Raw genomic sequence first — 27,891 nt, 5'->3', positions numbered from 1 at the left:
CGAGTACTGCGACTCACAATCCGCCAATGGACCCATCCAAATCACCAACCTCTCCCTCGAACCCGAGCACCCAAGAGAGTAAGCCACATCTTCCCCCGAATCTCCCAGACCACATACTAACCTACATTTCCCAGAGGCGATGACCTCAAAATCATCTACGAAATGACAACCTCCAACGATCAATACTTCCCTCCCGGTTCCCAAGTCCACTACAGCGTGAAATGGCACGGGTCACAAGGTCCTCGCGGTGCTTTTGATCCTTGTAAAGCGTTCGATTGTCCTTTGGATGTTCCCTTCAAACACGAGAAGATGATCAAGTTGCCGAAGAAGCTTCCAGGACACCACTATTCGGGAAAACTTGAGTTGAAGAGTCCCAACGGGGAGGTTTTGGGGTGTATCAAGGGGAAGTTGACCATTAAGAATGATTAGAGTCATGGAGGAAAAAGGAGGCCATATTTTGGGTGGCCGGTCGGAGGGTGTGTTATCGCTGGGCATCAAAGGACTCTGGTAACCAGATTCGATAGGCACGTGTACCTGTGATTTGGACCTTATCCTAAACTGTCAACTTGATGATCTCGCAATGATGATCCTCACAAGCGTCATCCCACCCCTCCTGATTCTACTGCCCTCAGCCCACCACCACCTCCGAGAGCTCAAAGTCACCACACCTGACACACACCGCCCGAAAGAGTATGGAATCCAGAGATTAATAGGATGATTAAGTAAGTACAACAAGTCCTTACCTCTTTTCTCTGCACATCAACTAACCCGGTTCTCGCAAGAAGAAAGCGATTCTACATGTTCAACTTCAAACTCACGCGAGCATCTATCTACCCGATCACTGAAGGATCGTAATTCGGTTTCGATGAAATGAGACATCGGATCGATCTACCGGATCAAAAAGTGGTATTGATGTACATACGAAGGATAGGGATTGGTAGTAGTATTACTGAAGTGTCATGAGTATTTATCTGTTCCGGTGCAGAATACAGGGATCTCCTTTCGTTGTGTCCAATTCCCAGCTCTTGGTCTTGAACGCATGTCCATTCAAGTCTCAATTGCTCGCTTTTTTGTAGGGTACCAAACGCCTTGCTCTTGATCTTACAAGTCATCATTGACCTCGTCGTCCACTTAGATGGCCAATGTTGATGCATTCTCCGAGACCGAGCCAGGTCCTCGCTCGCGAGCAATATCTGGCGGCATGTCAAGTTGCGCTTGCTCCGCTGAGCGTTTGATGCCTGCAGCAGTGATGGCAAGTTTCCTCCTCTCCTCGCTCTCATTGCCCTGCTCGTCTAAGTTCGTGTTTTCTTTTTCTGCTTCTTTCGCCTTTGCCGCGGCTTTGTTGAGAGCCTTGCGCTCCGCTTTTGTCAACTTCGGCTTCTCATACGCGCCAATCTCCAAACGCTTGTCAACATCCTTGGCCAAGTCTTCAAGATCCGAGTAGCCAAGCACCTTCACAATATCGCTGAAGCTCTTGGTGGTCATCATTTGCTTGTAAACTTTTTGCTTGCCGGGAATCATCTGCCCGAGAAGATACTTGGTGTTGCCCCATCGATTCTCAACTTCGAGTGATGTTTTAACGTATTCCTTCACAACTTCTTCCCAATCAGCTTTGCCACCGTCTGCTTCTGCACGGAATACCGAAGGATTGGTCTCCGCAGCAGTCGCAATCATTGCGCCGTCTACGCCATACTCTTCTATCAGCTTTAGCGCCTCGTCGCGACTGGTCACATCACCATTCATTAAGCAAGCGACTCCCGCCTGGTGGCAAGTCTCGGCGACCATTTTCAACTGATCTCGAATGGCCCTTTCGCGTGGTCTCATTGGTGTTGTCCGGCAATGCACAGTAAGCCCGATAATTCCAGTCTGGCAAAGCTTCGCCACGAGTGCTCTTGTGTCTTCTGGTTCGTCCAATATTCGGATCTTGACGCTGATACCGATCTCATTTGGCTCGCCAACCTCTTTTACCAGCGCACGAAGAATTGAGCACAATTTTTCAGGTGTCTTCAAAAGTGCAGCTCCCATGCCACCGCTAGTGCTGAAGGGCTTTGGACAGCCAGCGTTGACGTCTATCCCAGCCACATCTTTGGCTATAAGTTTCGCTGCTTCGACAGCAGTCTCTGGATTCGCGGTGCCGATCTGGTAGATCAATTGTTTTCCTTCACGTCCTGGATGCAGTCTATATATGACGCTCTCCCGCTGCTCAGGACTAAGTGTCGGATTCTTGGCGCCATTTGATGACACTCTTGTGAATTCGACTGTACTTGTGTTTGGGTTCTCGTGTCTTGTCGTGCCGATAAGAGCTTTGTCAATGGTTTCCGGGCCCCAGACCAGGTCCGCGCCATACTTCAGCGCCAGCAATCGCGATGGACACTCGCCGCTGCGGACCATTGGGGCCAAGACGATCTTGCCTCTATAGTCGACCCCATTTCTGGGGATAGGAAGCCTCTTCGCCGCGGATGTCATGATACGCAGCATCTAGCATCAATATTATCCATGGAGTGGCTGTGCGGAAAAATTGGTTCAAAAAATTCGGTGCAGTTGCGTTCGCCACGATAGCCTCAGGCGACACAAGTGGTGTTGCAATTGAGAATAAAACGGGAACTGCCGTCTGTCTCGCGCGCGATCAAGACGGCAATACCAATGCCAATGATGACCGAGATCTGGTGACGCGGTCTTTCCCGCCTAATGTGTGAAGTGATGCGCTCCAGTCTCAGAGCACAGATTGCCAAGGCAGCGCTACACTATTCCGGAGCTACTACCCGGACAGGTACTGTGTGGATGGCTTTAGATATGATTTAGATTTGAAACTAAAGTTTGGGCAACATGGTTTTATATATATTATAAAGCAATGAATTGTATAAAAAAATACTAGTAGAAAAACTTTCAAAAATCCAATTTATTACCTAGTAGTATAGAACGAAAGTATATTTTATTTTAGTAAATAGGAAAAAAGTTATTTTTAGTCTATTAACTAGGGTAATTAAGATAGTTTTATTAATTTCTAAATATTTTTATAGTTTATATAGCTTAGGTAGTGTAATATCGTTCTAGTTATAGTTCGGTTAGTTTATTTGCTTTATTGCTAAGAAAAACTTTAATTCCTAGATCTATTTAGGCTAGTATAGTGTTTTAATCTTTCTATAGTATAGCCTATAGCCTAGCAAAGTAATTTCTATAGTTTTAGATATATCTATTCTATATATAGTCTATAGCTACTCGATGTCTAATTCTTAGTTATTCGTAACAGTTATAAAGATATTAATTTAAAAGTTTTTTTAAAAGAATTTAGATTTCTAAAATGTTAGATAGAGTTCACTCATAGATTTAGTTTCAAGCTCTACAGTGTACAGTAATATTAGCTATAGTGACTATTCTTAGATAGCTAGACTGCCTCTAGCTTGGGCAGTGTCAAGAACGAGCTATTGGCTGGCTGGGCGTGTGGTCTGTGTCTGAGACGAGACGAGGTGCGCTCGAGCCGAGATCCTGGTTCTAAAGATGGATTAGCGTGATTTCTTCCGGCGCCGCTTTTATCGGGTCACTTCACGCAGAAAGGAAGACAAACGTGTCAAATAGGGATGGCCATCTCCTCTAATGCCGCTCTCAAACACTGATGCACCTGCTGATATGGCTTGGAACAAGACATATGTAGAGTTTCAGACCCCTCGAGAGGCAGGTCTGCACAAAATGCGATTTTTTGCCGCTGACACGGCGTATATTTGAGGCAGCGACTCATCTTTCGAGTACGTGTCCATTGTCATGTTTCGCAGTAGTTGTGCATGTATTTTGGGTGGCAACAGCATCCGGGTTGGTGCATGAGTGAGGGCGAGCAATGCCGTAAGGGAGATAGATGACTTGCAGAAGAAGTGCGCGGAGTGTGCCAGCGGCGCTTCAACTCATCGATGGCATAGCGTCATCTGCTCGGCACGGTGGCAATCAGGCGTGATCAGACGATGATGATGGAGATGCGCGTGGGTGCGCGATGATGAATCAAGCGTTCTGGGTGATGGAAGGAGTGTTGGCCTGATAAGTTATGGGCGTGAGGCGTGAGGCGTGAGGCACACCTGCCACTGCCAGCGTGCCGAGAGGCTTGGGGCCCATGCGCATGCATCTCATGTTCTGTATTCCTAGCGCAGTGCGTGGCTCTCTGCTCCGGTCTGTTGCTTTCATCCTCCCTCATCAAACCTAGGCCGCCGCGCGCCAATTTCTACCCTTCTACGTCTCGACCCCCATCACCTTTGATATCTGCCGGTGGTCATCGACGCCGAATCACGCGCGGCCGCTCATCCCCGGTCGTGTCAGGCTCCCGTACTTCACGTCCCGATCGAGGCGTTGTGAGCCTGGCAAGCACCGAATCCATCCATCGCCACGCCTGCGCCTTCCCTTGCCAAGGCGTGGTCGCATCGCCCGCCGGGAGTCTGCACTTTCGACACGACACTTATGCTTTTCGACTAATGTGTCACTTGGGCGACAGCGTGTCAGTTCACGACACTCCTGCTTTCCGTCATGGCACAGCCTGCCGCGGCCGCAGATGAGCTCCAACCTGCGTCACGAAGCGGCACTCCGGCGGCCAGAGCGTCGAGTCTGCGCAACAACAACTCCTTCCAGGCCATCAACCACAGCGCAGTCCCCCAAGATGCGCAGATCGAGAGTCCCGCAGCCACGGACAATCAAAGTGGCAGTGGCAGTGGCAGCGGCAGTGGCAGTGGCAGCTCGTCCGACCTGACACCGCCGAGAAGCGATGCCGTGATGCCACACGACGCTCCACGAACAGCACAAACGTCCACGTCTGCCTCTCAGCCTGCAAAGTCGTCTGCGCCCGCCGACAATAATCATCTGGACGCTGCCATGGCCGCCGAAAGCACGTATGGCACGCGCTCCCGCAATCGGACCAATGCGCGACCCAATTACGCCGAAGACCAGGACATGGACTTTGAATTCTCCTCTGCCGCCACCACAACGACCAAGAAGAAGACAAACGACTCACCTGCTGCATCGGCCTCCAGCGCCAGCGCCAGTGACGCGAAACGCGCGCAGGACTCGGCCTCTTTTCTCGCCGTCAACAGCAATGGCAATGGCACCGGCACGGGTACCAACGAGTCGACGCCTGCACCGTCTTCTGCTGCACCAACTTCCAAGAAGCGGAAAGCTGCCGGCGCCGCTGCGACTTCGTTGCAGTCCCAAGCAGCCTCTGCCACGCCGCCCCCAGCAGCGTCGCGAAAGTCGGCTGCACCTGCAACTTCATCATCGTTGTTGGCACGTGAGACCAACGTGATGACCTTTTCCAAGCATCGCAATTGTCTCAACAAAAAAGGCGAGCTCATTGCCGACGACGGGACGAAGCTGAGTGTCAACGGTAAGCCCCATCCATTCCCCTGATCTGGCAAAGGCGTCTGCAGGGCGAGGTGCAGCCTTACCCCGCTCCCGATACATTTCTGAGTTGAGATGAGCCTAACTAACAACCAATCCCAGATCACGTGTATCTCGTGTGCGAGCCGCCAGGCGATCCGTACTATGTCTGTCGTGTCATGGAATTTCTCCATGTCGACGGAGACGGTCCGAACTCGCCCGTAGACTCCCTGCGTGTCAATTGGTATTATCGACCTCGAGATGTGCAACGATTCAGCAGCGATACCCGCCTGGTCTACGGCACCATGCACTCAGACCTATGCCCTCTTACGTCGTTAAGAGGCAAGTGCACAATCAAGCATCGCTCGGAGATTGACGATCTGGACGCATATCGCAAGGAGCGTGATTGCTTCTACTTCGTGCAGGTCTTTGATCGTTTCATCCGCCGCTCGTACGAGTGTATACCTGTGTCGCAGATCGTCAACGTGCCGGAGAAGGTCAAGAAAGCGCTTGATGAACGATGGAAGTTTGTTGTCGTCGAGATTGGTCGCGTCAAGGAATTGACCAGCGCAGCGAAGTCGTGCAAGCGATGCGCACGATATTGCGCATCGAGTGACTCTGTCGACTGCGCGATATGCAAGAACTCGTATCACATGAACTGTGTACAGCCGCCGCTACCCAAGAAGCCATCTCGTGGATTCGCCTGGGCTTGCGGGCCTTGCAGCAGAGCCTCCGAGAAGAAGCAGGATGCGCGAAACACTCCAGCAAGCGGCCATGTGACTGAAGCTGAAGAAGAAGAGCCTGTCGAGCAGGAAGAGCTACCCGGGGCATCGAATGTCACCACCCGCGCACCCAGTCCCAGTGGCGATGACATGGTTATTGATGAGCATCCAGCGACTCAAGCGGAAATTGCTCTCGCGAAGATGTGGCCAATGCGATACCTAGGTATTCATGCGAGAGTCGAGGACGCGCTGCAGTACGACGACCGAGCAATCTATCCACGAGCAAGTTCGCGTTTGGGGCCACGTCACCAGGCAAATGTCAACATGTGGCATGGCCGGCCTGTGGAACTTGTGAAGCCAGCTGAGATCAAGAAGCGCTACCAGAAGGGTGGTGCACAGAAGAAAGAAGGCAAGCTCACCAAAGAATCATTAGCAGCGATCGAAGCCGACAAAGAAGACAAGGCAAAGCGTCCAAAATGGGTGCAGGACGAACCTCCAGGCTACGTAGCACGTGGCGAGGACTACGACGCCAAAGATCCCCGGTGCACAGCGACTTTACTGTTCAAGATGCCAGGTCCGGACGACGAGATAAAAGTATCTCCATCAACAGTAATGGACATGAGTTGGCAGCATGAGGAGGACCTGGAAACACGAAATGACATGTTCGTGAAGTCGTATACCGACAAGGCGAAGACTCATGCTCGCGGGGTGGGAGTTCCTCCCTTCGGCACCAATTTCCTGGACAAGGCTGTCGAACTTCTCACCAAGAACCGTTACAACGTAGATGCAGCGCTGAAGCAACTCTCGAAAGTGGATCGCGTGAGAGACCTCCACGAACCAGTCTTGAGCAAATCAGACCTGATCAAGTTTGAGGAGGGAGTGGCGAAATATGGATCCGAGCATCGATCGATTCGCTTGCACATGAAAACGGCATTACCACATTCAGACATTGTCCGGTTCTACTATCTCTGGAAGAAGACGCCAAAAGGCCGAGAGATCTGGGGCAACTATGGAGGGCGCAAGAAGCGAAAGGTTGAAAGTGATGCCGGTGCTAAACTGCAGGCTGAGCTGGCAAACGATGGGGACGATTCAGCATTCGACAGCAACAAGGCGGCCAGGAAGGGACGAGGATTCCAGTGCAAATTTTGCAACACTATGCACTCGCGGCAATGGCGGCGCGCGCCAGGAGTCTCGCCGGGGCAGGTTGCAGCACCTGAGAAAGGCCTCAAGGTGGACAAGAGAGACAGGCCACTGCTTGCCTTGTGCCTTCGATGCGCAGGTCTCTGGCGGAAGTATGCCATTCAGTGGGAAGAAATCGACGAGGTGGCTAAGAAAGTTGCTGCTGGAGGTGGCAAGGCACTCAAACGCAAGATTGACGAGGAGCTCATGCGCGAGCTGATCGCCGCGAACGAAGCAGCCAATAACCCTCCGGAACTGTCATTGCCCTCTGTTCCATCAATCGAGGGCGCAGAGCCTCCTAGGAAGAAGTCGAAGACTGACAAGAATGGCACACTCGCGGCAGCCGAGACAGCCAAGAAAGTCGAAAAACCACCGCCTCCTCCAAAAGAGCCAACTCCACCACCGCCACCCATAATACCAGCGCAGCCGACGTGGAAAGTGTTGCCATGCGCTGTATGCAAAGGCGTCGACGACACAATTGCTTGTGCGCACTGCAAGCTCACTGTACATCGAAGGTGCTTTGGCGTCAACAAGAACGAGGGTGTGCGATCCAATGGCGAAGTCTACTGGGTATGCGATCAGTGCCAGAATGACCGCAATCCTTCCGTGTCTACAGACTACTCATGCTGCTTGTGCTTGACCGAAGAAACACTCGTTGATTTGGTCGAACCAACAAAGGTTTCCCACAAGAAGAAAACAGACCGAGAAAAGGAAAAGGAGCGACTGGAAAAAGAGCTTGCCGACGGGATGAGAGCGGAGTACCGCAGCAAGCAGCTGTCACATCACCGACCTGTCATCCCTCGCGAGCCTCTGAAGCGGACTGCTGGAAACTGTTGGGTTCACGTCAACTGTGCTGTTTGGGCACCTGAGACCCGCTTCAGTAATGCCGAAGCTCTCGAAGTCGTGGAGGGCATTCAGCTTATCCCAGCGGCCCGATTTGAAGCCGTCTGCAAGCTGTGCAAGAACAGAGACCACCACAACAAATTCCGCGAGAATTCCGGCGCCTGCGTCAACTGCTTCACCTGTCAAGCACCTTTCCACGTCTCCTGCGCATTCGAGTCAGGATACACATTTGGGTTCGATGTGACGCCTGTCAAAGGATCACGCAAGGATCAAGTCATCACCGCGACTCTGGGCCAGGAAACTGGCGCCGTGACACCAGTCATAATTTGCAAGGAGCATCCCATCGGCGCCAAAACTGTGCTACACCCTATCGATGAAATAAACGAGGAGACTGGCAAGAACGCTCTGCAGACATATGTGGCGGCATACAAGCAGGCCGATCTGACACTTACAGGCACCGTGCGTAAGGCTCATCAGGCTCAAATCACTAAGGATAAGGGTCAACAACCCGCTTCTGCTCTGGCTGCGAGCAGGAGAGAATCAGGTGCGCACAGCATTGCTGCTGCCGTCAGGCGTGGAGCGAGGACCTCTTCTGTGGCCGAGACGAAAGTCGAAGCTGACGATAGCTCCAACGACACCTCGAACGTGCTAGCCGCTAATGGTCGCAAGTGCATGAAGTGTAATGTCGATGTGACGCCTCGCTGGCATCCAGTGTTCCGGCAGGCCAAGGAAGAGGATGCCAAGTCTCCAGAGCAGCGACGCGTGTCCATTAGTTTGGGAGAAATCACGGATGCCAACCGAAGCGCAGCCGGCCCCGAGACGCCTAACAGGCCTTCTGAGCCGCCGCGGCAGCACATTCGCTTTATGGCTCCTGGTGCCAATGGACGGGCCTGGGAAGGTATGCCAGATCGGCTTGCACCAAGCAGGCCTGTCAATGGCGACAGTCGTCCCAGCGAGGGCTCTCCAAGCGCACCCGCCGGTGCTCCAGTAGCCGATCCTGCTGTGCCTGCCCAAGCCAACGGCGATTCTCGTGGTGGTATTGGCGACCCTATCAGAGTCGACCAAAACGACGACGTGTTTCATGCCCATGGCTTGCCTCAATTCCGGAATCCAGCGGCCAATTTGGAGCCGTCGCAGGCCGAAACAGAGAAGAAAGAAGAACAGCCTTCAGAGTGGTTGTGCCACAAGTGCTTCGTCAAGAGAAAGACGGATCCTACACCACCGCCGGAAGATCGCGCAGACCGACCAGCGCTGTCGCCACCGAAACAGTTCCCACTTCAGCTCGAGTTCAATCGTGGATCACAGCCACCCGCTCCTACGCCGTCCATTGAAGAGCAATTCTTGGTGTGGGATCGACCTGTCCGCCCGACTCCTGCTCCTCCGCCACCTGTCAACGGCATGCCCGGAGGTGGATTCCATCCTCCACCGCCGCCGCACCACATGGGCCATCCTCCGCCTACGCACCCTTACGCGCCACCCTTTGGTCAACAGCCAAACGGATATCATGGCGTGCCTCCACCGCATCCAATGCATGAACGGCATGGCAGCCATGGGAACAGCTATGGTTATCCTCCTCCACAGCACTCGCCAGGACCTCCAGCACCTTATTACGGACCTCCAGGAGGACCCAGACCGCCTCACTTGAACGGCTATCATACGCCTGTGCAGTCGTCGCCACACGGTTCACAGCAGCCACCTTTGCACTCTCCGACTTACCAACATCCTCCGCAGCATTCGCAGATGGGCGGGCCTCGATCAGATGGTCAATATCCGGCGCAGTTGCATCCGCTTGGACCTCCAGTGCATTCTAGTCCCCATGCGCCCTTTGGCAGACCTGGTTCACAACCAGCCTCAGCTACGCCGCAGCATCCTCCTTTGCCTGGGCCTCCCAATCCTATGAACGCTCAACAGCAGAGTATTGCACAGACGCAGCAGCAGCAGCAGCAGCAGCAAGGTTCGGCTCCGATAGCGCCGTCGATTGGGCAACAGCCACCAAGCCAGGCGCCCAGTCAGGCGCCTGCAGCTGGCAGTCCTCAGTCTGGCAACGCGCGGCCGATCGGGAGCGAGCAGCCAAGACCAACAACTCCAAGAGACGGTCAGGCAAATGGGTTCACAGGCGCCAGTGCCAGCCCGAATTTAATGAATTTGATACATTAGGCATTCTATTACTCGTGAATTGTGGTAGAGCAGAAACAGGATGCCGGGCGAAAGTGTGAATCTTAGCATTTGAAGGAAGGGGATGAATGGGAGCACGCTGGACATGGTCACTTTTCGGATACCCTGTGGCGAGTAGGCTACTTGTACGTCTTGGCGGAAATGACGGGCTATCTATGTACTTTGAGATAGCTGCAAAGACCCGAAGATTGTCTAAATACTATACCTGACACTGTACTGCAGTCGCAGGCGCCAAAGTCTCGTCACGTGCCATGTTCCCCGCGAAGGGAAGTGACGGGAGCTAGGACGAGGCGGGAAGAAGCTGGGAGCTGAATTTGCGCCTTAAGTCGTGATGTGCCGCCGGACGTTTTGTCACGACGACTTGACTATCCACCGACCTGTCCCATATAGCGAATTACTCGCGTCGTTCTAACATGGGACGAGCATATAGCGAGGAGCAGCGGAACACAGTGCGCGCGCTTCTCGAGTCCGGTCGCGATGAGGAGTCGATCGAGAAGGAAACGGGCGTCAGCGACCGCACGATCAGGTATGCTCGCTCTCGCGCTGTTTTGGCCGTGGCCGCGTTTCTGCCAGCCAAAATAGTGCCAGTGTGTATGCCGGCTGCCAGCAGCGTGTCTGACGGATGACAACAGGCGATGGAAGCTGGAGCTCGAGCGAACCGGGCGCATTGGCAAACCTCCAGAGGCGCGAACCGGCAGACACAGAGTGCTTTCCGCCGAGATTGAGCAGGTAAGCCAGCTGCCCATATGCCCATATGCCCCATACGCACCCTGCCCCAAGCGTCCGGCGAGCTGATCGCGTGTATGCCAGGCACTGTTCGACCATGTCAAGCAGAACCAGAATATGTCGGTCGACGACATGTTGTGGTGGCTGTACGACACGCACAAGATCGTAGTCGGCACGCGGACCATACGTCGAGTTTTCGAACGCAAGGGCGACAAGTTCCAGATCAAGGGCAAGAGCAACGCGAAACGGAAAGGCAATGCCAAAGACGACGACGACGACGATGATGACGATGATGATCAGCATGCTTCGCCCGTGCAGACCAACGGGCAATACCAGTCGCCATATGCGCCCATGGCCCAGCAGGCTGTGACTACCGAGCAACAGCTGGCGCAAGCACTCCAGGCACAACACACTCCGCAACAGAATCATCAGAATCATTTCAGCACCAATACTGGCATCACCATCGACGATGACCTGCCAGAGGACGAGGAGACAATCGAGCTGCAGCTCCAGCAAATTGCACTGCAGAAGCGGGAGGTTGAGCTCAAGCTGAAGATGCGACGACTGCAGAACGGCAAGAACACTCCGGCCTCGAGTCGCAAGACCTCCACACCGTCAACGCAGGGCACGAGTGTCCTCTACCAGCCCGGCTTGGCTGTTCCCACGCCGCCGAAGCGAGATTCTCGCAGCAAGAAAAAAATCGAAGAGTCCAAGCGTCGGACAGCAGAGCGTCAGGAGCGAATGCTCCGTGATTTGGAGCGTCGTAGTCGTCGACGAGATCACCTCACTGCTGAATGGGTGCAGAGCAAGGACATATGGCCACTGCGCGCTCAAGGCTTGCTTGCCGATCTTATGCACCAGTATGGGTACTACGCGTTCTCTCAGAACCAAGTCGACACATTCGAGACCATGTACCGCGACCTGTATCAACTGGTGGATCTCACAAAAGGCGATTGGGTTCCGCAGATACACGATGAAATGCTTCGCGAACGCATGAAGCGTAAGATGGGTCAATTACGCACGAAGATGCAGAAGACTGGTGAGATCGTTGCTCGAACGGACGGCTATGGCGGCTTCCAGAAAGCAGATGACTACACTGGAGCCATCGCTGGAGCTGATGAAGGTGACGAAAGCGAGATGGTCTCCGAAATGCAGGTCCAGCCAGGCGCGCCGCCCGAGCCACAGGTCCAAGACCAGATCCAATACGATCCGATGCAAGACCATTCACAAATGCAGGCGCATCATCAAATGCCGTATGCCATGATGCAGCAACATCAAGGCCCGGCGCAGTATCCTGGAATGATGGACCATACGCAGATGTTGCCTTACGGCCAGATGAATGGCATGAATGCAGCTGGCCCGATGATGTAGGAATATGATGATGGAGCTGATACGCCTTTTCGACACCACAGGAGTTCCATGACGATGGCGCACAAATTGGGGAGTAATTGAGTTTCATGATACCACTACAGCAGTTTCTTGTTCGCGCGTCGGGAGAGACGGCGTTTGTTTTGTAGCAGAGCGTGAGGGCCATTAGAATGGACAGGCAATGCATACTTTCTCATCCTTCGATCCGCTCTCGCAATGAGTCCTTCGATGGTCGCCGACGCCCCGTTACACTCGGTTTGAGAACGGTCAGCTCTGACCAGGGATCAAAAGCCTTGAATTTACAATGATCAGAATGGTTATTATCTAACATACCTCCCCAAAGAAGACCGTGAGCTCGTGAAACTTCACAAACAATGAGCCCGTACATCGAAGAGGCCATACACGAAATTGGATGCAGCAATTCAACGATCGGTAGCAACCATAGCGTGTGTGGCTCGTGGTGATGAAGATGAACCCTATTACCCTCAGGCTATATGATGAACGCAAAGTCCTGGATCATCGCCTCGTCCTTCCTCGACTTCTGCGTCCTGCGTACAAACAAGCATTTCTCCAGCCACGTCGGTCGCCAAATGTTACGCGGGCGTTCCTTGCGAAACAGGTTTAATCCTTGTCTACAGCCGTAGCTTTCTGCTCACTCGCCACAGAGTAGTGACGTGTGAGGGGCTTTGGACGTGGACCAGGGGACCTTCTAATGCTTTATCATAAAGCCAGGCTGTATTTTTTGATTTGTAATGGTTGGTATATTACAGAAGGCGACCAAGGCGCTCTTGTCTACTCCACTCGAAACTTCTTACCACTTATTTAGAACACCGCTGCTTTTATTTGTATTTTTTAGTCTTATATTATAATACTTTAGATTTGTTATCTAGAAATAATAGTAACAAATTCTTTTATATACTTTTCTCTCTAGAAATAGTAGTAATAAAAAGATCTGCTTTTATTTGTATTTTTTAGTATTATACTATAATACTCTAGATACGCTATCTAGAAACAATAGTAATAAATTCTTTTATATACTTTTCTCTCTAGAAATAGTAGTAATAAAAAAATTATATAAATAATATCTATAAATTAAAGAACTATTAGATTTCAAACAACCATTCTTAGCTAAAAGCTCTATTCTAAAATCTCTATTTAAAGTTTATTAAAATAGTTAACAATGCTTTAAGAACAGATCTATAGAGTTTTTTTTAAAAAAAACAAATTTACTTTTATAAGAGCTTTTAATAGTGATAGCTAATAGTCTAACAAGTCTTCTAGTAATGTAGACCCAGTAAAAATAAACTAGAGATCTTCTGGAAACACTAATAACTTATGACTTGGCGCGTGCCACAAGTCGGCACATCTCCATAATTGCCGAAGTATGGTAGTACTATCATCAATGAATCATTCTCCGATATGGAGGCAGAATCAAAGGCGACGGAGGCTCGACACCCTCTAGATCTCCCTCCGCCCGAGCAGCTGAGGGAAATTGAGCGCAAGCAGAATGAGCGTGCTGCTGAGATACGTGCCAGAAGACGGCGCGAATCGGTGGTCGATGAGAGGACGAAGGCTGCTGAGGTAATTCAGAGAACATATAAAGGCCATCGAGATCGCAGAGCGTTGAAGGGGTATGGACTTGATTCCAGCACCAGATGGCTAGAGGTAGGTAATGACATTGAACTGACGTTCAAGCGCATGCACGGCGCTGATATGTCGTAGGGGCTCAAAGATGGTAAGGCGGATGGTGAGCTCGAATTGCGATCGCACGAACTGACACAGCTGGACAAAAGCCGAGTATAACAAGCTCACGCGGGTGATGTCGAGATCAGCACGTTTCAACGAATCCCAGACTCGGACGGAGCGAGCACGAAGTCGTTGGGCGCAAGCCGGCAAGATCGCGCTCCACGCTGGCGACGATAACACGAGCGACAGCGACGATCGATCTAGCCATGCCGAGTCCATGGCCAAGAAGCGCGCGAAGAAGGCGGAGCGAGAGAAGTATGCTAAAATGATGGGACTGGATTACTTTCTGGAGATGGTTTGGTTTACTCGAGCTTATACTTTACCTCGAAACCTAGCTAAGGATTTATAGGTGGATCAGAAGCACAGATATGGCAGTTCTCTGAGACGATACCACCAGGAGTGGATGAGGAGCGATACCAAGGAAAACTTCTTCTACTGGCTAGATTATGGCGAGGGCAAAGATCTGGATCTGCCCGATCGGCCACGCGAGAGACTGGAGCGCGAACAGGTCAGGTATCTCAGTGTTGAAGAGAGGAGAAAGTATCTTGTCCGAATCGATGAGCAGGGTCTATTGGTGTGGGATAAGGATGGCAAGGCGATCACGACAAGCCCAGACTTCAAAGACAGTATTGATGGAATCGTGCATTCATCCGAAGATAAGCCGACATGGAGAGAAGTGACTACGGGCGAGAAGGCTGAGCCGCGGGACACATCAAGCGATTCATCGTCGATAGGCAGCAAGATCAGTACTGGTAGTCACGAGGACGCGTCGAAATATGCGAACGAAGAGTTCCACGACGCGAAAGGCCTGTCCAAACTCAACCATGTCAGCGTCGATGCGCTCATGAATCACCTCCTGCGGAAGACGACCAAAAGGAACACGTGGATCTTCGTCGCCGACACCTCGTTCCGCCTGTACATCGGCATCAAACAATCGGGCGCCTTTCAACACTCGTCGTTCCTGAAAGGCGCGCGCGTCGCCGCGGCAGGTCTCATCAAAATCAAACGCGGGCAGATCCGCAAACTATCTCCATTGTCCGGACACTATGCGCCGCCGGTGCGCAATTTCCGCGAATTCCTCAAGAGCCTGAAGGAAGCTGGAGCAGACCTGAGCCGCCTGAACGTCAGCCGGTCATATGCTGTTATTCTGGGGTTGGAAGGGTACGTGAAGGTCAAGAAGAAGGCGAAAGATGCTAAGCAAAGTATACATGATGTGTTGGATCCTGAGGAGAAGAGGAAGCGGATTGAGATGGAGAAGGACAAGAGTCAGAGTGCGGAGATTGAGAGACAGGTTCTTGCCCAGGAGGCGCAGGAGAGAAGAAGTCAGAGCAAGAGTTTTCGGATGATGAAGAGGTTGGGGTCGGCAAAGACGATCACAACCCGCTCGCCCTAACTTTGGCCCGATGTGTGCTCGGCAAAGCGGTTCGTTGTCGCGTGCGGTGCGGTGCCAACGAAAAGGAGATTTCCTTCTTTGCGAGCGAAGTAAGACGTGGAAATGGCATTTGGTTGTGAGTGCGAATGGCCCCGATGTTGCACGAACATTCATACTCGAAGAGTGTCGGAGATGACGTCTTCTGTCACTACCATGACAGCAACACCGAAGACCAGGAGCATACGAATGATGCACTTAACGACTGTGTCGGGTTTCAGGGCCAACGGAGCAAGAGGATATGAATGATCCGTCTTTCAGAGGCATCAGACCTGACGAATCACGGCGCGGCGGCGATTCGGGGCTACCTCTTCCCAATCAATCTCTGCTGCTGGAGGCCGTATGTGCATGTCGCCCGAGGTGAGATATATATCGGCATCAAACAATGCGACGCCTTTCAACACTCGTCGTTCCTCAAAGACGCGCGCGTCGCCGCCGCAGGTGTCAATTGAAGTGGCGAAGGAGGAGAAGGAAGAGGCGGATGTTGGTGGCACAGAAGATAGCGGGGGTCTTTGCGGGTTGAGTACATGATGATTGATGCAGATATTGTCCTCGATAGATTGATCTCTCTCTCGTGCCACAAGCCACAGATGACGATCTTGGCAGGAACAGGGTGGGGATCCTTGTCTCGCATGGTTGGAAGTTGGAACAGTAGTGTCATGCAGACGTCAACGGCAGCTGCAAGGCTGCAGTGCTCGTGCGGTGGAGACTACTGGAAGTTCTACATATGTATGTGCTGGGAAGGGACGAGTCGCGTATCATGATGTTGACACTGACACTACGGCAGGCGAGGACGATGCGCAGTGCTGAGCTCGGAGTGCATTGATGGAGACGGACGGTTCGATGGGAGGCGCCATCGAGAGCGACAGGAAGCTGCGAGTGTCACTGTCACGTCGGACGGTATGATGTATGATGCAACACTTGCACTACCGTGGCAGAAGTTGGCACAAGAACTGATATTGGATGTTTAATGCAGTGCGTCGGCGTCGGCGTCGGCGTCCGCATCGGCGAGAGCGCTGATTGGCGCTGATGCTGGTTATTGCGACAGCAGTCGTCAACTTTGTTTCCGCCGCGCCGTCTAAACCTTCTCGCACTTCACGCACTTCACGCACTTCACATTCCATCTTCATCCAGCATTTCTTCTTGTTACACAATCCTGCTGTGGCCCGAGCCCCGCTTCCGTGCAGGCAGTCGCACTGCACTCTCCATCGACCATTGGCCGGCCATCTCCAGTATACACACAGCATCGGCATCGAGCCCGCATCCGCCTGCACATCTCGACCGAGCGAGCCTCAGACTGACTGCCAGAAGGGAAACACACATCTCGAGCTCTGCGACTATGGACATGTGGCGCGCATCCCCATCGGCATCGGCATCGGCCCAGAAAGCTGGCACTGTGGGCAGACTCTCGACCATTTCTTGCGTCGCGCGCCTCTCACCACGCCTCCACGCGCCACCTATCCCTATCCCTGCTGCACATCCAATGTCGGCAAGCGCTTCTGACATCATTTGATGCCATCCTGACGCTTGCTGGTGTCGCGCTCATGAACCTCCACACGCCCTGATAGCTCGCATAGCTATAACTACCGTAGCACTTTCCCCTTTCCCTTGGGCCATAGCTTGCGCACGTTGCTTGCATGTCAAGCAATTCTCACAAATACGCCTACTACTCTTTTCCACCCACCCCAACCAGAACCTCTCCGTCTCCTCGACTTTGCGCTTCCCCGAACCCTACACCAGCAACCACTGGCGACTCAGACATCATGGCACCATCTCCGGCAGCAGGAAAGCAGACTGGCACTCCCAAAACTCCGACAAAGCTCTCACGAAAGCCTGCCCAAACCCCGCAGAGACCCGCACAGACATCAGAAAGCAAGCCAGTGCCATCTACGCCAAAAGCCGCTCAGCCTGAGAAGCCCGAGACCGACTCACCGAAGCTTCCACCCCGACCAGATGTCGCGGGCAAAACTGAAGAGGTCACAGGAGAGGCTGAGAGCATGGCTGATGATGTTCAAAGCAAAGCGGGACAGGCCCAGAGCTCTGCCGGAGACGACGACGAAGATGATGGACCGCTGAGTAAAGTCACTCAAGCCGGCCAAAAGGGCCAGGAGGGCCTTCAGCAGCAAGCACCGGAACCAGTCCAGGACGACGATGACGACGATGACGAAGAAGAAGCCGACACGATTTCTGGAGCGCAGCAACAAACGAAGGACTTCTCATCAGATGCAGGCGACGAGGCCGAGGACGTTGCCGATGACGCCACGGAAAAGGCCGGCGACACTGTTCAATCAGCCGACGACGACGAGAGCTCACAGCAAGGTCAGGAGCAGCCGCAACAGCAACCGCAAGGTAAGAAGGGCAACGGTCTGCTGTCTGGTGCTAAAGGCCTAGCTGGCAAGGCTCAGGGCCTAGCAGGCAAGGCCTCTCAGGATCCGAAAGCTGCCGCTCAACAAGCAGGCGACGATGCCAAGGAAGGTGTTGAGGATACCGCTCAAGGTGTTCGGGGCACGGCAGAAGAGGGCATTGAAGAAGGCCAGAAGGTCGCAGGCGAAACCACTGATGAAGCTGGCGACGGCGAAGATGAAGGTGTTGCAGACAATGTCAAGGGAGCTGCAGGAAGCGCTCAGGCGACAGCTGACGGCGTCAAAGATCAGGCTGGCGAAGCGGTCGATGGCGCAAAGGAGACAGCTGAGGACGCCCAGGATCAGGCTGGCGAAGCGGTCGGTGGCGCAAAGGCGACAGCTGACGGCGTCAAGGACCAGGCTGGCGAAGCGGTCGGTGGCGCAAAGGCGACAGCTGACGGCGTCAAGGACCAGGCTGGCGAAGCGGTCGATGGCGCAAAGGAGACAGCTGAGGACGCCCAAGACCAGGCCGAAGACACTGTCAATGGTGTCAAGGACGATTTACCAGTTCCTGAAGGCCTGCCGGTCGATCTTTCAGTTCTCAGAGGCCTCGAAGTCGACGAAGAGGGCCTTGCGTACGACAAAGAAGGAAATCCAATTGGTCGTCTTGCTGAAGGTGACGCTGAAGATCTGGCCGGATACCCAATCGGTGATGACGGCGAGATCCTGGATGACGATGGCGATCTTGTTGGTCGCGTAGAGCTCCTACCAGACGAGATCAAGCGTCAACTTCAACGAGCCCAAGAAGATGGCGAAGAACTTCCAGAAGATGCGCAGACATACCTTGGCCAACTTGAAGATCAAGCTGATGATGCCGTGGATGGAGTTGAGGAGGAAGTTGACGAAGCCGCCGCCAATCTTCCTTCCACTTCAATTCTCAAAGGACTCACCTGCCAAATTGATGGCCTCATCTACGACGCCGATGGTAACACTGTTGGTCGTGTCATCGATGGCGACCCTCAAGAGCTGCAAAATGCCACACTCAACGATCAAGGCGAGTTCATCGACAAAGACGGAAACGTCGTTGGTCACGCAGAGATCCACGAGGACGCAGAAGAGCTTGTTCAGCAAGGCATCTATAAACCAGCGGAACAAGCACAGCAGGTCGCCGAGGATGCCCAAGAGCAAGTCCATGGTGTCAAAGAGGGTGCTGAAGATGTAGCTGGCCAAGTCGAGGAATCGCCCCCCGAGATTGAAGACCAGCTTCCTGGCATCGAGGCACTACAAGGCAAGGAGCTCAACGAAGCTGGCGAAATTGTTGACGAGGAGGGCATTGTCCTCGGTAATGTCGCCGACGAAGACCTCAAGAAGAAGATCGAAGAGGGCGAGATTCAGCCAGAGACACTCAAGGTTGACGAAGAAGGCAATCTCGTTGATGGAGAGGGCAATATTCTTGGCAAGACCGAACTTGCCGAGGGTGCCGCTGAGAAGCTCGCCGGCCTTACTAAGCTGCTGGATATGCGCATCCTCGATGGCAAGCGAATCAACAAGAAGGGCACAATCCTTGACGATGATGGAGAGGAGATCGGTGAGCTCACCGATGGCGAGCTCAGTGATTGTGCCGGCGCTCGTGCCAACGACAAAGGCGAAGTCTTCAACAAGAAGGGTGAGCTTGTCGGCCACGTCCGCGTCGTGCCTGGCGAAGCCGCAGAGAACGCCACTCGCGAGCTTCTCGAGGAGCTTGGCGAGCTTGAAGACCAGGCAGAAGAACAGATCGAAGACGCGCAAGACCAAGCGGTGGAAGTCGCAGAACCACTCATGGAGGAGCCTGAGCTTAATATTCTGGATGGCCTGAAGGTCAACAAGAAGGGCAAGGTGCTCAACGAAGATGGCGAAGAGATTGGCGAGCTGACGGCTGGTGATCTCTCCAAGTGTGCTGGGAAGAAGATCAACGCTGTCGGCGAAGTAATCGACAAGGATGGCAATGTCGTCGGCCACGTTCGCACCCTCCCTCAAGAGGTTCAACAGGAGGTCGAAGCTCCCGCTGTGTCAATCCTCGAAGGCCTCAAAGTCAACAAGAAGGGACAAGTCCTCAACGAGGACGGCGAGCCGATTGGCGAACTCACGAGCGGAGACCTCGCACAAGTTGCAGGCAAGAAGATCGATGCCAAGGGTCAAGTTCTCGATGACCAAGGCAACGTTCTTGGGACCGTTCGAACTCTGCCCATCGGCGACCAAGAGGAACAGCAAGAGGAGCCGCAAGAGGAAGAGTCGGCACAAGAGGAGGAGGAAGGCGACCAGCTCCCTCCTCTGTCCATACTGGAAGGCCTCAAGGTCAACAAGTCAGGCAAGCTCATCGATGGCAATGGTGCTGTCGTTGGTGAACTTGTTGAGGGCGATCCCAAGAAGCTCTCCAAGTCTGGTGCGACTTGTGATGCTGAAGGCCAATTCTGGGACAACAAGGGCCATGTCATTGGCCGTGCTCAGACTCTACCTCAAGAGGAGCCGGAAGAGGAGGCTCCCTTCGCTGGCTTAGAAGGTCTGCGGGTCGTCGAAGAGGGCTGGGTCCAAGACGAGAACGGCAACACTGTCGGCTACGTGACTGAAGGCGAAGCTAGCAAGCTCATCGGTCGCGTTGTTGACGAGGACGGCGACATCATCGACAAGAAGGGCTCTGTCGTCGGACATGCCGAACGTTACGTGCCAGAAGAGCAAGAAGAGGTTCTAGAAGAGGCACCCGATCTCTCCTTCCTCGAAGGCAAGACGGTCACCAAAGCTGGACTTGTCATTGGCGACGAAGGTATTCCTGTTGCACGCCTGGTTGAGGGCAGTGCCAAAGAACTCACCGGCAAGCCACTCGACAAGGTAGGCCAATTCTGGAACGATAAGGGAGCTGTCATCGGAAAGGTGGAGCTGATCCCGGAGTCGGAACGTGAGGCCAAACCAGAGGGCCCATTTGCCGGCTTGGACGACCTGCGCGTTATTGAAGGCGGCAAAATCGCTGATGAAGACGGAAACGTCGTTGGCGAAATCGTCGAAGGCAACCCGAAGCGTCTCGTGGGCTTGTCCGTGGACGAGGACGGAGACATTGTCGACAAGTACGGCAATGTCAAAGGTCATGCCGAGCCTTTGCCTGAAGAAGAGCCACTGGATTACACGATTCTCGATGGGTTGACCTTGAACAAGTCTGGCTTCGTGGTGGATGAAAATGGCATTCCATTTGGAAAGATTGTAGAAGGTTCTCCATCCGACTTGGCTGGCAAGCAGTGTGATGAGAACGGCTACATCTACAGCGACAAAGGAAAGGTCATTGGCCGCTGCGAACCACTCCCAGAAGAGGAACGCCAGAAGCGAGCCGAGGGCCCGTTCGCTGGTCTCGAGGGCTTGCATGTCGTCGAGGGCGGCTATGTTCAAGACGAAGAGGACAATACAGTCGGCCAAATCACCGAAGGTGATGCCAAGAAGCTCGTCGGCATGAAGGTTGATGAGGATGGAGACATTCTGGACAAGTACGGCAACGTCAAAGGTCACGCTGAGCGCCTTCCAGAAGAGGGCGAGATCGACTACTCTATTCTCGACGGCCTTACACTGAACAAGCAAGGTTTTGCTGTCGACAGTAATGGAACACCATTCGGCCGTCTCGTCGAAGGTAACGCTTCTGAGCTTGCGGGACGTCAATGCGATGAGCAGGGCTACCTCCACAATGATCGCGGCAAGCCAGTTGGTCGCTGCGAGCCGATCCCAGAGAACGAGCGTGTCGCACGTGCGGAGGGACCTTTTGCTGGTCTCGAAGGCCTTCACGTCGTCAAAGATGGCAAGGTAGAGGACGGGAATGGCAATGTCGTAGGAGAGATTACCGAAGGAGATGCCAAGCGCCTGGTTGGCATGAAGGTTGACGAAGATGGCGACATCATCGACAAATTCGGAAACACCAAAGGCCACGCTGAGCCGTTGGTGGAAGAGGAAGAGCAACCACTCGACAACAGTGCGCTCGAAGGCAAATATCTCAACAAGCAAGGGTATGTCGTTGACGACAAGGGCATTCCTTTCGGTCGCCTTGTCGAGGGCAATGTCTCTGAGCTTGCCGGCCGCAAGTGTGACGAGAACGGCTTCATCTATGGCGATACTGGCAAGGTGGTCGGCAAGTGCGAGATCCTACCTGAGAACGAGAGAGTTGCTCGTCCCGAAGGTCCATTCGCCGGACTTGAGGGCCTTAGAGTGGTAAAAGACGGCTTCGTCGAAGACCAAGATGGCAACCGTGTTGGACAGATTGTGGAGGGAGAGCCCAAGAGATTGGTCGGACTCCATGTCGATGAAGATGGTGATATCATCGACAAGTACGGCAACGTGAAGGGACACGCCGAGCCTTGGACCGAGGAAGAGGTTGAAGAAAAAGATCTTTCGATCCTTGCCAACACCACTATCAACAAATCTGGCTACGCTGTTGATGGCTCTGGCCAGATCATTGGACAGGTCGTCGAAGGTGACGTTGGCACCTTGGTCGGTAAGAAGGTCGATGGCAAAGGCCAGATCTGGGATAACTCAGGCAATGTCATCGGCAAAGCAGATACGATCACTGGTGTCAACGCAGAAGAAGGTCCATTTGCTGGTTTCGACGGTCTTCAAATCAACAAGGATGGAACAGTCACTACCCCTGCCGGCGATATCATCGGTCGTGTTATCGAGGGAGACATCAAGAAACTGCTGGGCCACACTGTCGACGAGGATGGAGACATCCTCGACAAGAACGGAAACAAGATCGGAAAAGCCGAGCGATGGGAGCCCGAAGAGAAGGAACGTCGCGTCAACCCAATGTCTGGCAAGCGTGTGAACAAGGACGGCGAGGTCCGTGACGAGAATGGAGATCTGATGGGCAAGCTTACCATGGGTGATCTCGGTCATTGCGTCGGACAAGAGATTGATGATGCTGGAAACGTCGTCGACGTAGAAGGCAACAAGATTGGTGAAGTCACACTGATTGAGAACATCGCCGAAGATGAGTATGAGGGCCCAACCGAAGACGAACTCGAGGAAGCTCGCAAACGTGAAGAGGAGCGACAGATTGCTGAGAAGATGTGCGGCATCACCCAGCAAACTCTCGAGCGCATGCAGCCCATCTGCAAGCAAATCAAAGAGCACATGGAGAAAGCCGACAACACTCCCAAGGACGAACTTGATGAGGAGGAACTGGTCAATAACGTAAAGCCTCTCATTGAAGAAGGTGGCCGCATACTGCAAGAATGCAATGGGTCCCTGCGTGGTCTGGATCCTGACGGCAAGATCGCAGCTCAAGCCAAAGGTCGTGCGGGAACCGGTGAGGCTACTCCTGAGGAATTCCGACTTGCAGAGACTCTCAAGGAATTGACAACTACTGTCGTGACAACCATCGACGATGCGAAGAAGAAGTTGAACAACATGCCTCACGCCAAGAAGAAGCTCAATCCACTCTGGAGTCTGATGACCCAACCTCTATTCCAAATTCTGGCTGCTGTCGGACTTCTCCTCGCAGGTGTCCTGGGTCTCGTCGGTCAACTCCTCAATGGTCTTGGTCTGGGAGGTCTCGTCAACGGACTTCTCGGCGGTCTGGGTATCAACAAGCTTCTCGCATCTTTCGGTCTGATTGACGAGGACAAGAGCAAGAAGAAGAAGAAGGGAGGTGGAAACAAACTTTCCTCTCTACCCATCGTTGGTGGACTTCTTGGCAGTAAGTAAGAAATCCTGCACCAGCACTCTTCCTCTAATGCCACTGCGACCTGTAATCCGCATCTGAGGGAGAAGGTATGTAAGAACGAGGATGCGTCAGGGTTTCTTACTTACGTGCTTCACCCATGCTGCCCTTTGGGTGATGTTTGTGTCTGGAACACTCTGACTGCTTACCTCTGCAGAGAAGACAGAAGAGCAGGAAAAAGTTGAAGAGCTGGCCGAGGAGAAAGAAGCCGAGCAGGCCAAAGATCAGATGGAGACTGCTGCTGCGATGGACAGTCTCAATCGTCTTGGAGCTCCGCCTGCTGTCGTGGTGGTTGAGTCGTAATGTTTGATAATGATGCGTTCTTGAGCGAAGTGGATTTGGCGTTTCTCGTAATGGACGACGAGCAGCATATGTTTGTTGATGGGGGTCCCGGAATTTCTTTCGTGAGATGTCTGTGTATGAGCTTGTGAGATGGATGGAATGTACATTGGCACCTAACTGATAAATACCTAGCCGAATCAGGACAAAGGAGAGGGTATCATTGGTTACAAACCCAGCCAACCCGACCAACACGCACCCATTGCCTTCTCCGGATCAGCCCCCGTTCGTTTCCCCACTGACCTTGCCATCGCCATACATAGTCCTCCACCTCTCAACACTCGGTCTCCCCACACTCGCCAGAGCCGCGCCCTTCTCACTCCACGTCCCCGCCCTACGATTCCTCTTCTCAATTTCTTCCCGCACCCGATCCGTCGCAGGCCGCAAATAAATCCTCAAAATATGTTTCTGTTGCGACAAGAACCTGCTCACCAATTCCCGCACCGTGCTCGGCGCACCCAGCAGTAACCCACTGTGCACAATGCTCGCATGTTCTTTATCGCCCGGCGACTCCGTCGTGAGCGTCGTCGATACCGGCAGATGTTTTCCCTGAGACGTTCTGCCCGTCGGTTGCACATCTGCGTATATGGCTTCGAGGAAGGATTTGATGTTGGACGCCAGTTCTTCCATGTCGTTGATGTCGCTGGATTCCGTGAGGACGGCGAGCCATTCGTCGTCGTATGTGGTGCCTCGCATTGACGATGTGGGGCCCGGCATGGTCGTGGTGAGGAATTCTTCGGGCATCAACGGTTCGTGGTCTTCGGCGTAAACGGGCCATTCGGTTCGCACGTGGTCTTTGATTACGAGGGAATAAGACCAGGGGAGGAGCATGTCGACGATTTTTACGCGAGACGAGGTTAGGGTGTGCGTCACTGTTACTGTGCACTGCTTTGGCGAGAGCGAGAGAGTCAGTTTCTTGTGGCGTGGATGGGTTTCTTTTGGGCCTTTTTTTTCCGCTTCGAGACTCACATCAACCGACGTAGTCGGAGGGACGATGGTTTTGATCGCTTTGACCAGTTCATGTTCGATCTCGAAACAGCTGCGAGCTTGAGCATCGAGCACGGCGACGCTCCAGCTGACGAGCTCCAATCCGGTCCCTCCTGTCTGCGGTGGTCTGGCCCTTCGCTCTCGATGCTGATTGAAGGGGAGAAGCGCGTCCGAGGTGTGTGCTGGTTTCTGAAAGATTTGATGTGGTAAATGTCCTGCTCGTGCAGACCCACGGAATTGCAGCGTCTCGCCCAATGATGACGGTGTTCCAATGAGTGTGGACAGTCTCGACATCGGTCTCTGCCTGTTCTTGTCCTTCCCTCCCTGCAGTCCACAGAGCCATGCCATCAGCGGGATTGCGCACAGTCAGTAGTGGTGATGTGGAAGACGATTTGGTGAGATTCAGGCCTCATTCGATGGTGTGCCGGAAGAACAACTGTCGGAAAGCGCATCATCACTGCTTCATGTTGATCCCTGTAGACGGCCAGACTCCAGCGTGTGACGCAGTGCTACGATGTTGCTCTGTCGTGGGTGCTCATGCTATGTCTTGGCAAGAACCAGGCAAGTCTCACGGGGAAGAGGATTTTGTCAAGCTTATGTATCGGGGATGGAGGAAAGAGGTGAGAGGCGAGTGCAGATCCATGCGCGTGCCGCTGTTGGAAAATAGAGGTCTTGGCTCTCGCTTGGGCAATGTTCACAGGCATTGCTGGGATGAGCTTGAAGTGTATTCGCAATAGTCAGCAGTAGTAGTCACAACCGCACAATCAGCTGCAAATTCGGCGACCGGATCGATTAATTGCGTAGCATGCAATAAGAGAGGCAAACGACGTTTTTGACAGAACCCCGGAGCTGGAACCGCGCGGCTGGAAATAAGTCTAATCTTCCAACACCAACGTGGTTACCACGGTGGTCTTGAGGAGGAGGAACTCCCAAGAGATCCTTGGCATTCAGGTCTTCGCTAATATCTCGATCCATGCTGTTGTTGTTGTTGTTGTTATTGTCTAGAGAGGCCTGTGTTGCTCTTCGAGCTGTACTAACTGGAAGCGTACGATGTCTGCGAGAAGCGACCCGTCCAGTATGTACATACATGTATTATCCTCCGACAAAGCCATGTAGCTAGGCCCGAGCCTTAAGTCGGACGACAACCTTCCTTGAACAAAACAAGGGGATGCACCCGAACTAGCGCAATTTTTATCAGAGACTCTGTTCACGCGTTCGGGTGTGCGACATGTCTCATATCAGAAGCCAGGGAACAGTCCGATACGACATTGACCTAATGTGTGAGAGCGTGGACACGCCTCCCGCGCTCATTCCTGCTCTAGATGCCATTCTCAAGAAGAGAGCACTGCACACTCTTTAAATGGCTTTCTCCAATCGACAGTTCCTGGCAGTCAACTGTCTCCCGGCCCGAGCGTCAATTTAGCCTGTCGTCAACCTTGCCCAATGCAAGGACTCCAAGGAGATGCTCCAGCACTTAAAGGCTAAAGCAGGTGCAAACTTTCCGCTGCATTTATTGGTTGGGCACATTCCCAGAGGTCCTATGTATACATCTCGGACTCTCGGAATCGTTTCATCCCATCAATTCCGAGATTGGTAGTTGTGTGCTCACTGCGGCTCTGGCGCTGTGGTGGACTGAGACTGCTCATCGTCTTATTATACAAGCCTGCCTAGACGAGCGAGATTTGCGTTTCGGTTGAGATGCAGACGAGTTGAAGCGCGCGGGACGCCATCTAATAAGCACACACTCAAACGTGAAGTAGATCATCGTCCTATAGCTGCGAACAGGCTCGTATAAATTAGTCACGAGAACCCACGCCGTTCACTGTCTCCTAGAAAGCTGTCTGACGAGGACACGTGTCTAGAAACGTGGACGAAGTAGGCACTGCGACAGGACTATTCAGCAACTTTGAGACTGAAGTAGATCATCCGAAGACAGGAGCAAGCGATTCTCGGGCCAACGTGGTGCTCACACGCGTCATATGTGATTCGAAATCGCAAGCAGATCATGCGGCAAGAAGTACCTGCTCGTGGCATATCTTGACGGTCGCTGTGTTGCGTTGGACGATGTGTTCAGAGCTCCTCGTCTCCACCGCCATCACTGTCCTCGTCCTCAAATTCCAGCGCCGGTCTTCTTGCTACCTCGATCAAGGGCTCTTCGTTTCTCTCCGGAATGAATTTCCGCATGACCTGTTCCACATAGTCTTTCGGCACTCCTTCGTACAGCGCGTCGTGAATACCCATGTTCATCCTGTAGATGTACTCTTCCTTCGGCTCGGAGGGCTCAGTCCGCATGCGGTCTATGTAGACAAGCATGTCGACTTTGTGTGGATCTTTCGAGGTATCCGGTCGACCAGACCGCTCGTAGATGAGGCGATCATGCCAGCTACGATTCTCGACAACGCGGTTCTTTGCAGATGCCCAATATTCACATTCGATCAGCTCTTTTTGATAAGCGACAGGAACGCCTTCGTTCCTGTCAAGGCGACGCTCGTCCTCTTCTTCCAAGCTGTACACCAAGCCCCACACCTCTTCACTGTCGTCGTGTTCGGAGCTCGATTGCTTGTCGCCTGCGATCTCGACAATATTTGCGTAGCCTCGACCATAGATGATCCATCTATAGCCCTTCAGTCTGGCGATGCCAAGATACCTGGACGTAGGGCAGCGTTGGCGCATTTGGTAGAGCCAAAGATTGGAGCCGTAGCCAAAGTAGATGGTCTGCTTATTCATGATAGTTTCCTTGTTGGTGAGGCGAATGCGAAGCGAGGAATCTGCGGCGATATCCATGGGGAATGAGTGCTTGTCTACTGATCAGCTACACGCGATGGAGGTCAGGAAAGAGACATGTTTCAATGCCGTCTGGCAGCACAAAGACGTGCTTGGTGGAAGGTGCAAGGCAAGGATAGCTGTTGCATCTCAGGTCAGGGCCTCAGGCTTAGGCGTGGAATGTGGGCACCGCAC

At 53.1% G+C, this 27,891-nt stretch overlaps 10 protein-coding genes across 10 annotated transcripts; 6 read left to right on the top strand and 4 right to left on the bottom strand.

The window, feature by feature from the left end:
• Positions 1-231: 231 nt before the first annotated feature.
• On the bottom strand, positions 232-2,466 carry MYCFIDRAFT_190471 (uncharacterized protein; the record flags this gene model as incomplete). The annotated part of the gene is made up of 2 exons (XM_007932125.1): positions 232-259; positions 1,388-2,466. 2 exons carry the CDS (start codon positions 2,464-2,466, stop codon positions 232-234), a joined length of 1,107 nt encoding a protein of 368 aa, XP_007930316.1.
• Positions 2,467-3,411: 945 nt separating this feature from the next.
• MYCFIDRAFT_178234 (uncharacterized protein) lies at positions 3,412-3,755 on the bottom strand (the record flags this gene model as incomplete). The annotated part of the gene is made up of 4 exons (XM_007932124.1): positions 3,412-3,492; positions 3,543-3,591; positions 3,620-3,678; positions 3,711-3,755. The coding sequence occupies 4 exons, from the start codon at positions 3,753-3,755 to the stop codon at positions 3,412-3,414; spliced, it is 234 nt and encodes a 77-aa protein (XP_007930315.1).
• A 1,096-nt stretch (positions 3,756-4,851) lies between these two features.
• On the top strand, positions 4,852-9,965 carry MYCFIDRAFT_104083 (uncharacterized protein; the record flags this gene model as incomplete). Its single annotated transcript, XM_007932123.1, has 3 exons — positions 4,852-5,356; positions 5,473-8,865; positions 9,325-9,965. Coding segments are annotated over 3 exons (4,539 nt in total), but the record flags the coding sequence as incomplete, so codon positions are not given.
• A 3,747-nt stretch (positions 9,966-13,712) lies between these two features.
• MYCFIDRAFT_156905 (uncharacterized protein) lies at positions 13,713-15,501 on the top strand (the record flags this gene model as incomplete). Its single annotated transcript, XM_007932122.1, has 4 exons — positions 13,713-14,027; positions 14,085-14,097; positions 14,156-14,403; positions 14,458-15,501. Exons 1-4 carry the CDS (start codon positions 13,782-13,784, stop codon positions 15,499-15,501), a joined length of 1,551 nt encoding a protein of 516 aa, XP_007930313.1. The 5' UTR covers positions 13,713-13,781.
• A 38-nt stretch (positions 15,502-15,539) lies between these two features.
• MYCFIDRAFT_183775 (uncharacterized protein) lies at positions 15,540-16,634 on the top strand. The gene is made up of 2 exons (XM_007932120.1): positions 15,540-16,266; positions 16,325-16,634. Exon 1 carries the CDS (start codon positions 15,783-15,785, stop codon positions 15,987-15,989), a length of 207 nt encoding a protein of 68 aa, XP_007930311.1. The 5' UTR covers positions 15,540-15,782; the 3' UTR covers positions 15,990-16,266; positions 16,325-16,634.
• Positions 15,622-16,634, top strand: MYCFIDRAFT_208858 (uncharacterized protein). The gene is made up of 2 exons (XM_007932121.1): positions 15,622-16,266; positions 16,325-16,634. The coding sequence occupies exons 1-2, from the start codon at positions 16,065-16,067 to the stop codon at positions 16,345-16,347; spliced, it is 225 nt and encodes a 74-aa protein (XP_007930312.1). The 5' UTR covers positions 15,622-16,064; the 3' UTR covers positions 16,348-16,634.
• Positions 16,635-17,306: 672 nt separating this feature from the next.
• Positions 17,307-23,591, top strand: MYCFIDRAFT_104018 (uncharacterized protein; the record flags this gene model as incomplete). Its single annotated transcript, XM_007932119.2, has 5 exons — positions 17,307-17,819; positions 17,877-18,012; positions 18,202-18,663; positions 18,766-21,117; positions 21,529-23,591. Coding segments are annotated over 5 exons (5,526 nt in total), but the record flags the coding sequence as incomplete, so codon positions are not given.
• On the bottom strand, positions 22,712-25,880 carry MYCFIDRAFT_208855 (uncharacterized protein; the record flags this gene model as incomplete). Its single annotated transcript, XM_007932118.1, has 11 exons — positions 22,712-23,715; positions 23,744-24,155; positions 24,186-24,354; positions 24,379-24,418; positions 24,458-25,122; positions 25,163-25,341; positions 25,371-25,390; positions 25,424-25,473; positions 25,506-25,649; positions 25,688-25,796; positions 25,828-25,880. The coding sequence occupies 11 exons, from the start codon at positions 25,878-25,880 to the stop codon at positions 23,679-23,681; spliced, it is 1,878 nt and encodes a 625-aa protein (XP_007930309.1). The 3' UTR covers positions 22,712-23,678.
• A 26-nt stretch (positions 25,881-25,906) lies between these two features.
• MYCFIDRAFT_178228 (uncharacterized protein) lies at positions 25,907-26,974 on the top strand (the record flags this gene model as incomplete). Its single annotated transcript, XM_007932117.1, has 10 exons — positions 25,907-25,911; positions 25,939-26,045; positions 26,099-26,188; positions 26,219-26,346; positions 26,384-26,423; positions 26,467-26,580; positions 26,632-26,684; positions 26,734-26,750; positions 26,796-26,914; positions 26,952-26,974. 10 exons carry the CDS (start codon positions 25,907-25,909, stop codon positions 26,972-26,974), a joined length of 696 nt encoding a protein of 231 aa, XP_007930308.1.
• Positions 26,975-27,003: 29 nt separating this feature from the next.
• Positions 27,004-27,660, bottom strand: MYCFIDRAFT_142157 (uncharacterized protein; the record flags this gene model as incomplete). The annotated part of the gene is made up of 2 exons (XM_007932116.1): positions 27,004-27,291; positions 27,334-27,660. The coding sequence occupies 2 exons, from the start codon at positions 27,658-27,660 to the stop codon at positions 27,004-27,006; spliced, it is 615 nt and encodes a 204-aa protein (XP_007930307.1).
• Between the last annotated feature and the right edge of the window lie 231 nt (positions 27,661-27,891).

Source organism: Pseudocercospora fijiensis, assembly GCF_000340215.1.
Source record: "Pseudocercospora fijiensis CIRAD86 unplaced genomic scaffold MYCFIscaffold_8, whole genome shotgun sequence".
In the NCBI taxonomy this organism is placed as follows: Eukaryota; Fungi; Ascomycota; class Dothideomycetes; order Mycosphaerellales; family Mycosphaerellaceae; genus Pseudocercospora; species Pseudocercospora fijiensis.
Note: the sequence above shows the minus strand (reverse complement) of the source record. Positions and strands in the feature narration are given on the sequence as shown.

What these genes read in the sequence shown, in the direction of transcription:
- MYCFIDRAFT_183775 (XM_007932120.1), top strand. Translation starts at nt 15,783, where the DNA reads ATGATCCGTCTTTCAGAGGCATCAGACCTGACGAATCACGGCGCGGCG.
- MYCFIDRAFT_208858 (XM_007932121.1), top strand. Translation starts at nt 16,065, where the DNA reads ATGATGATTGATGCAGATATTGTCCTCGATAGATTGATCTCTCTCTCG. An exon ending in CTACTGGAAGTTCTACATAT is followed by an intron (nt 16,267 to 16,324) that starts GTATGTGCTGGG and finishes ACACTACGGCAG; the next exon opens with GCGAGGACGATGCGCAGTGC.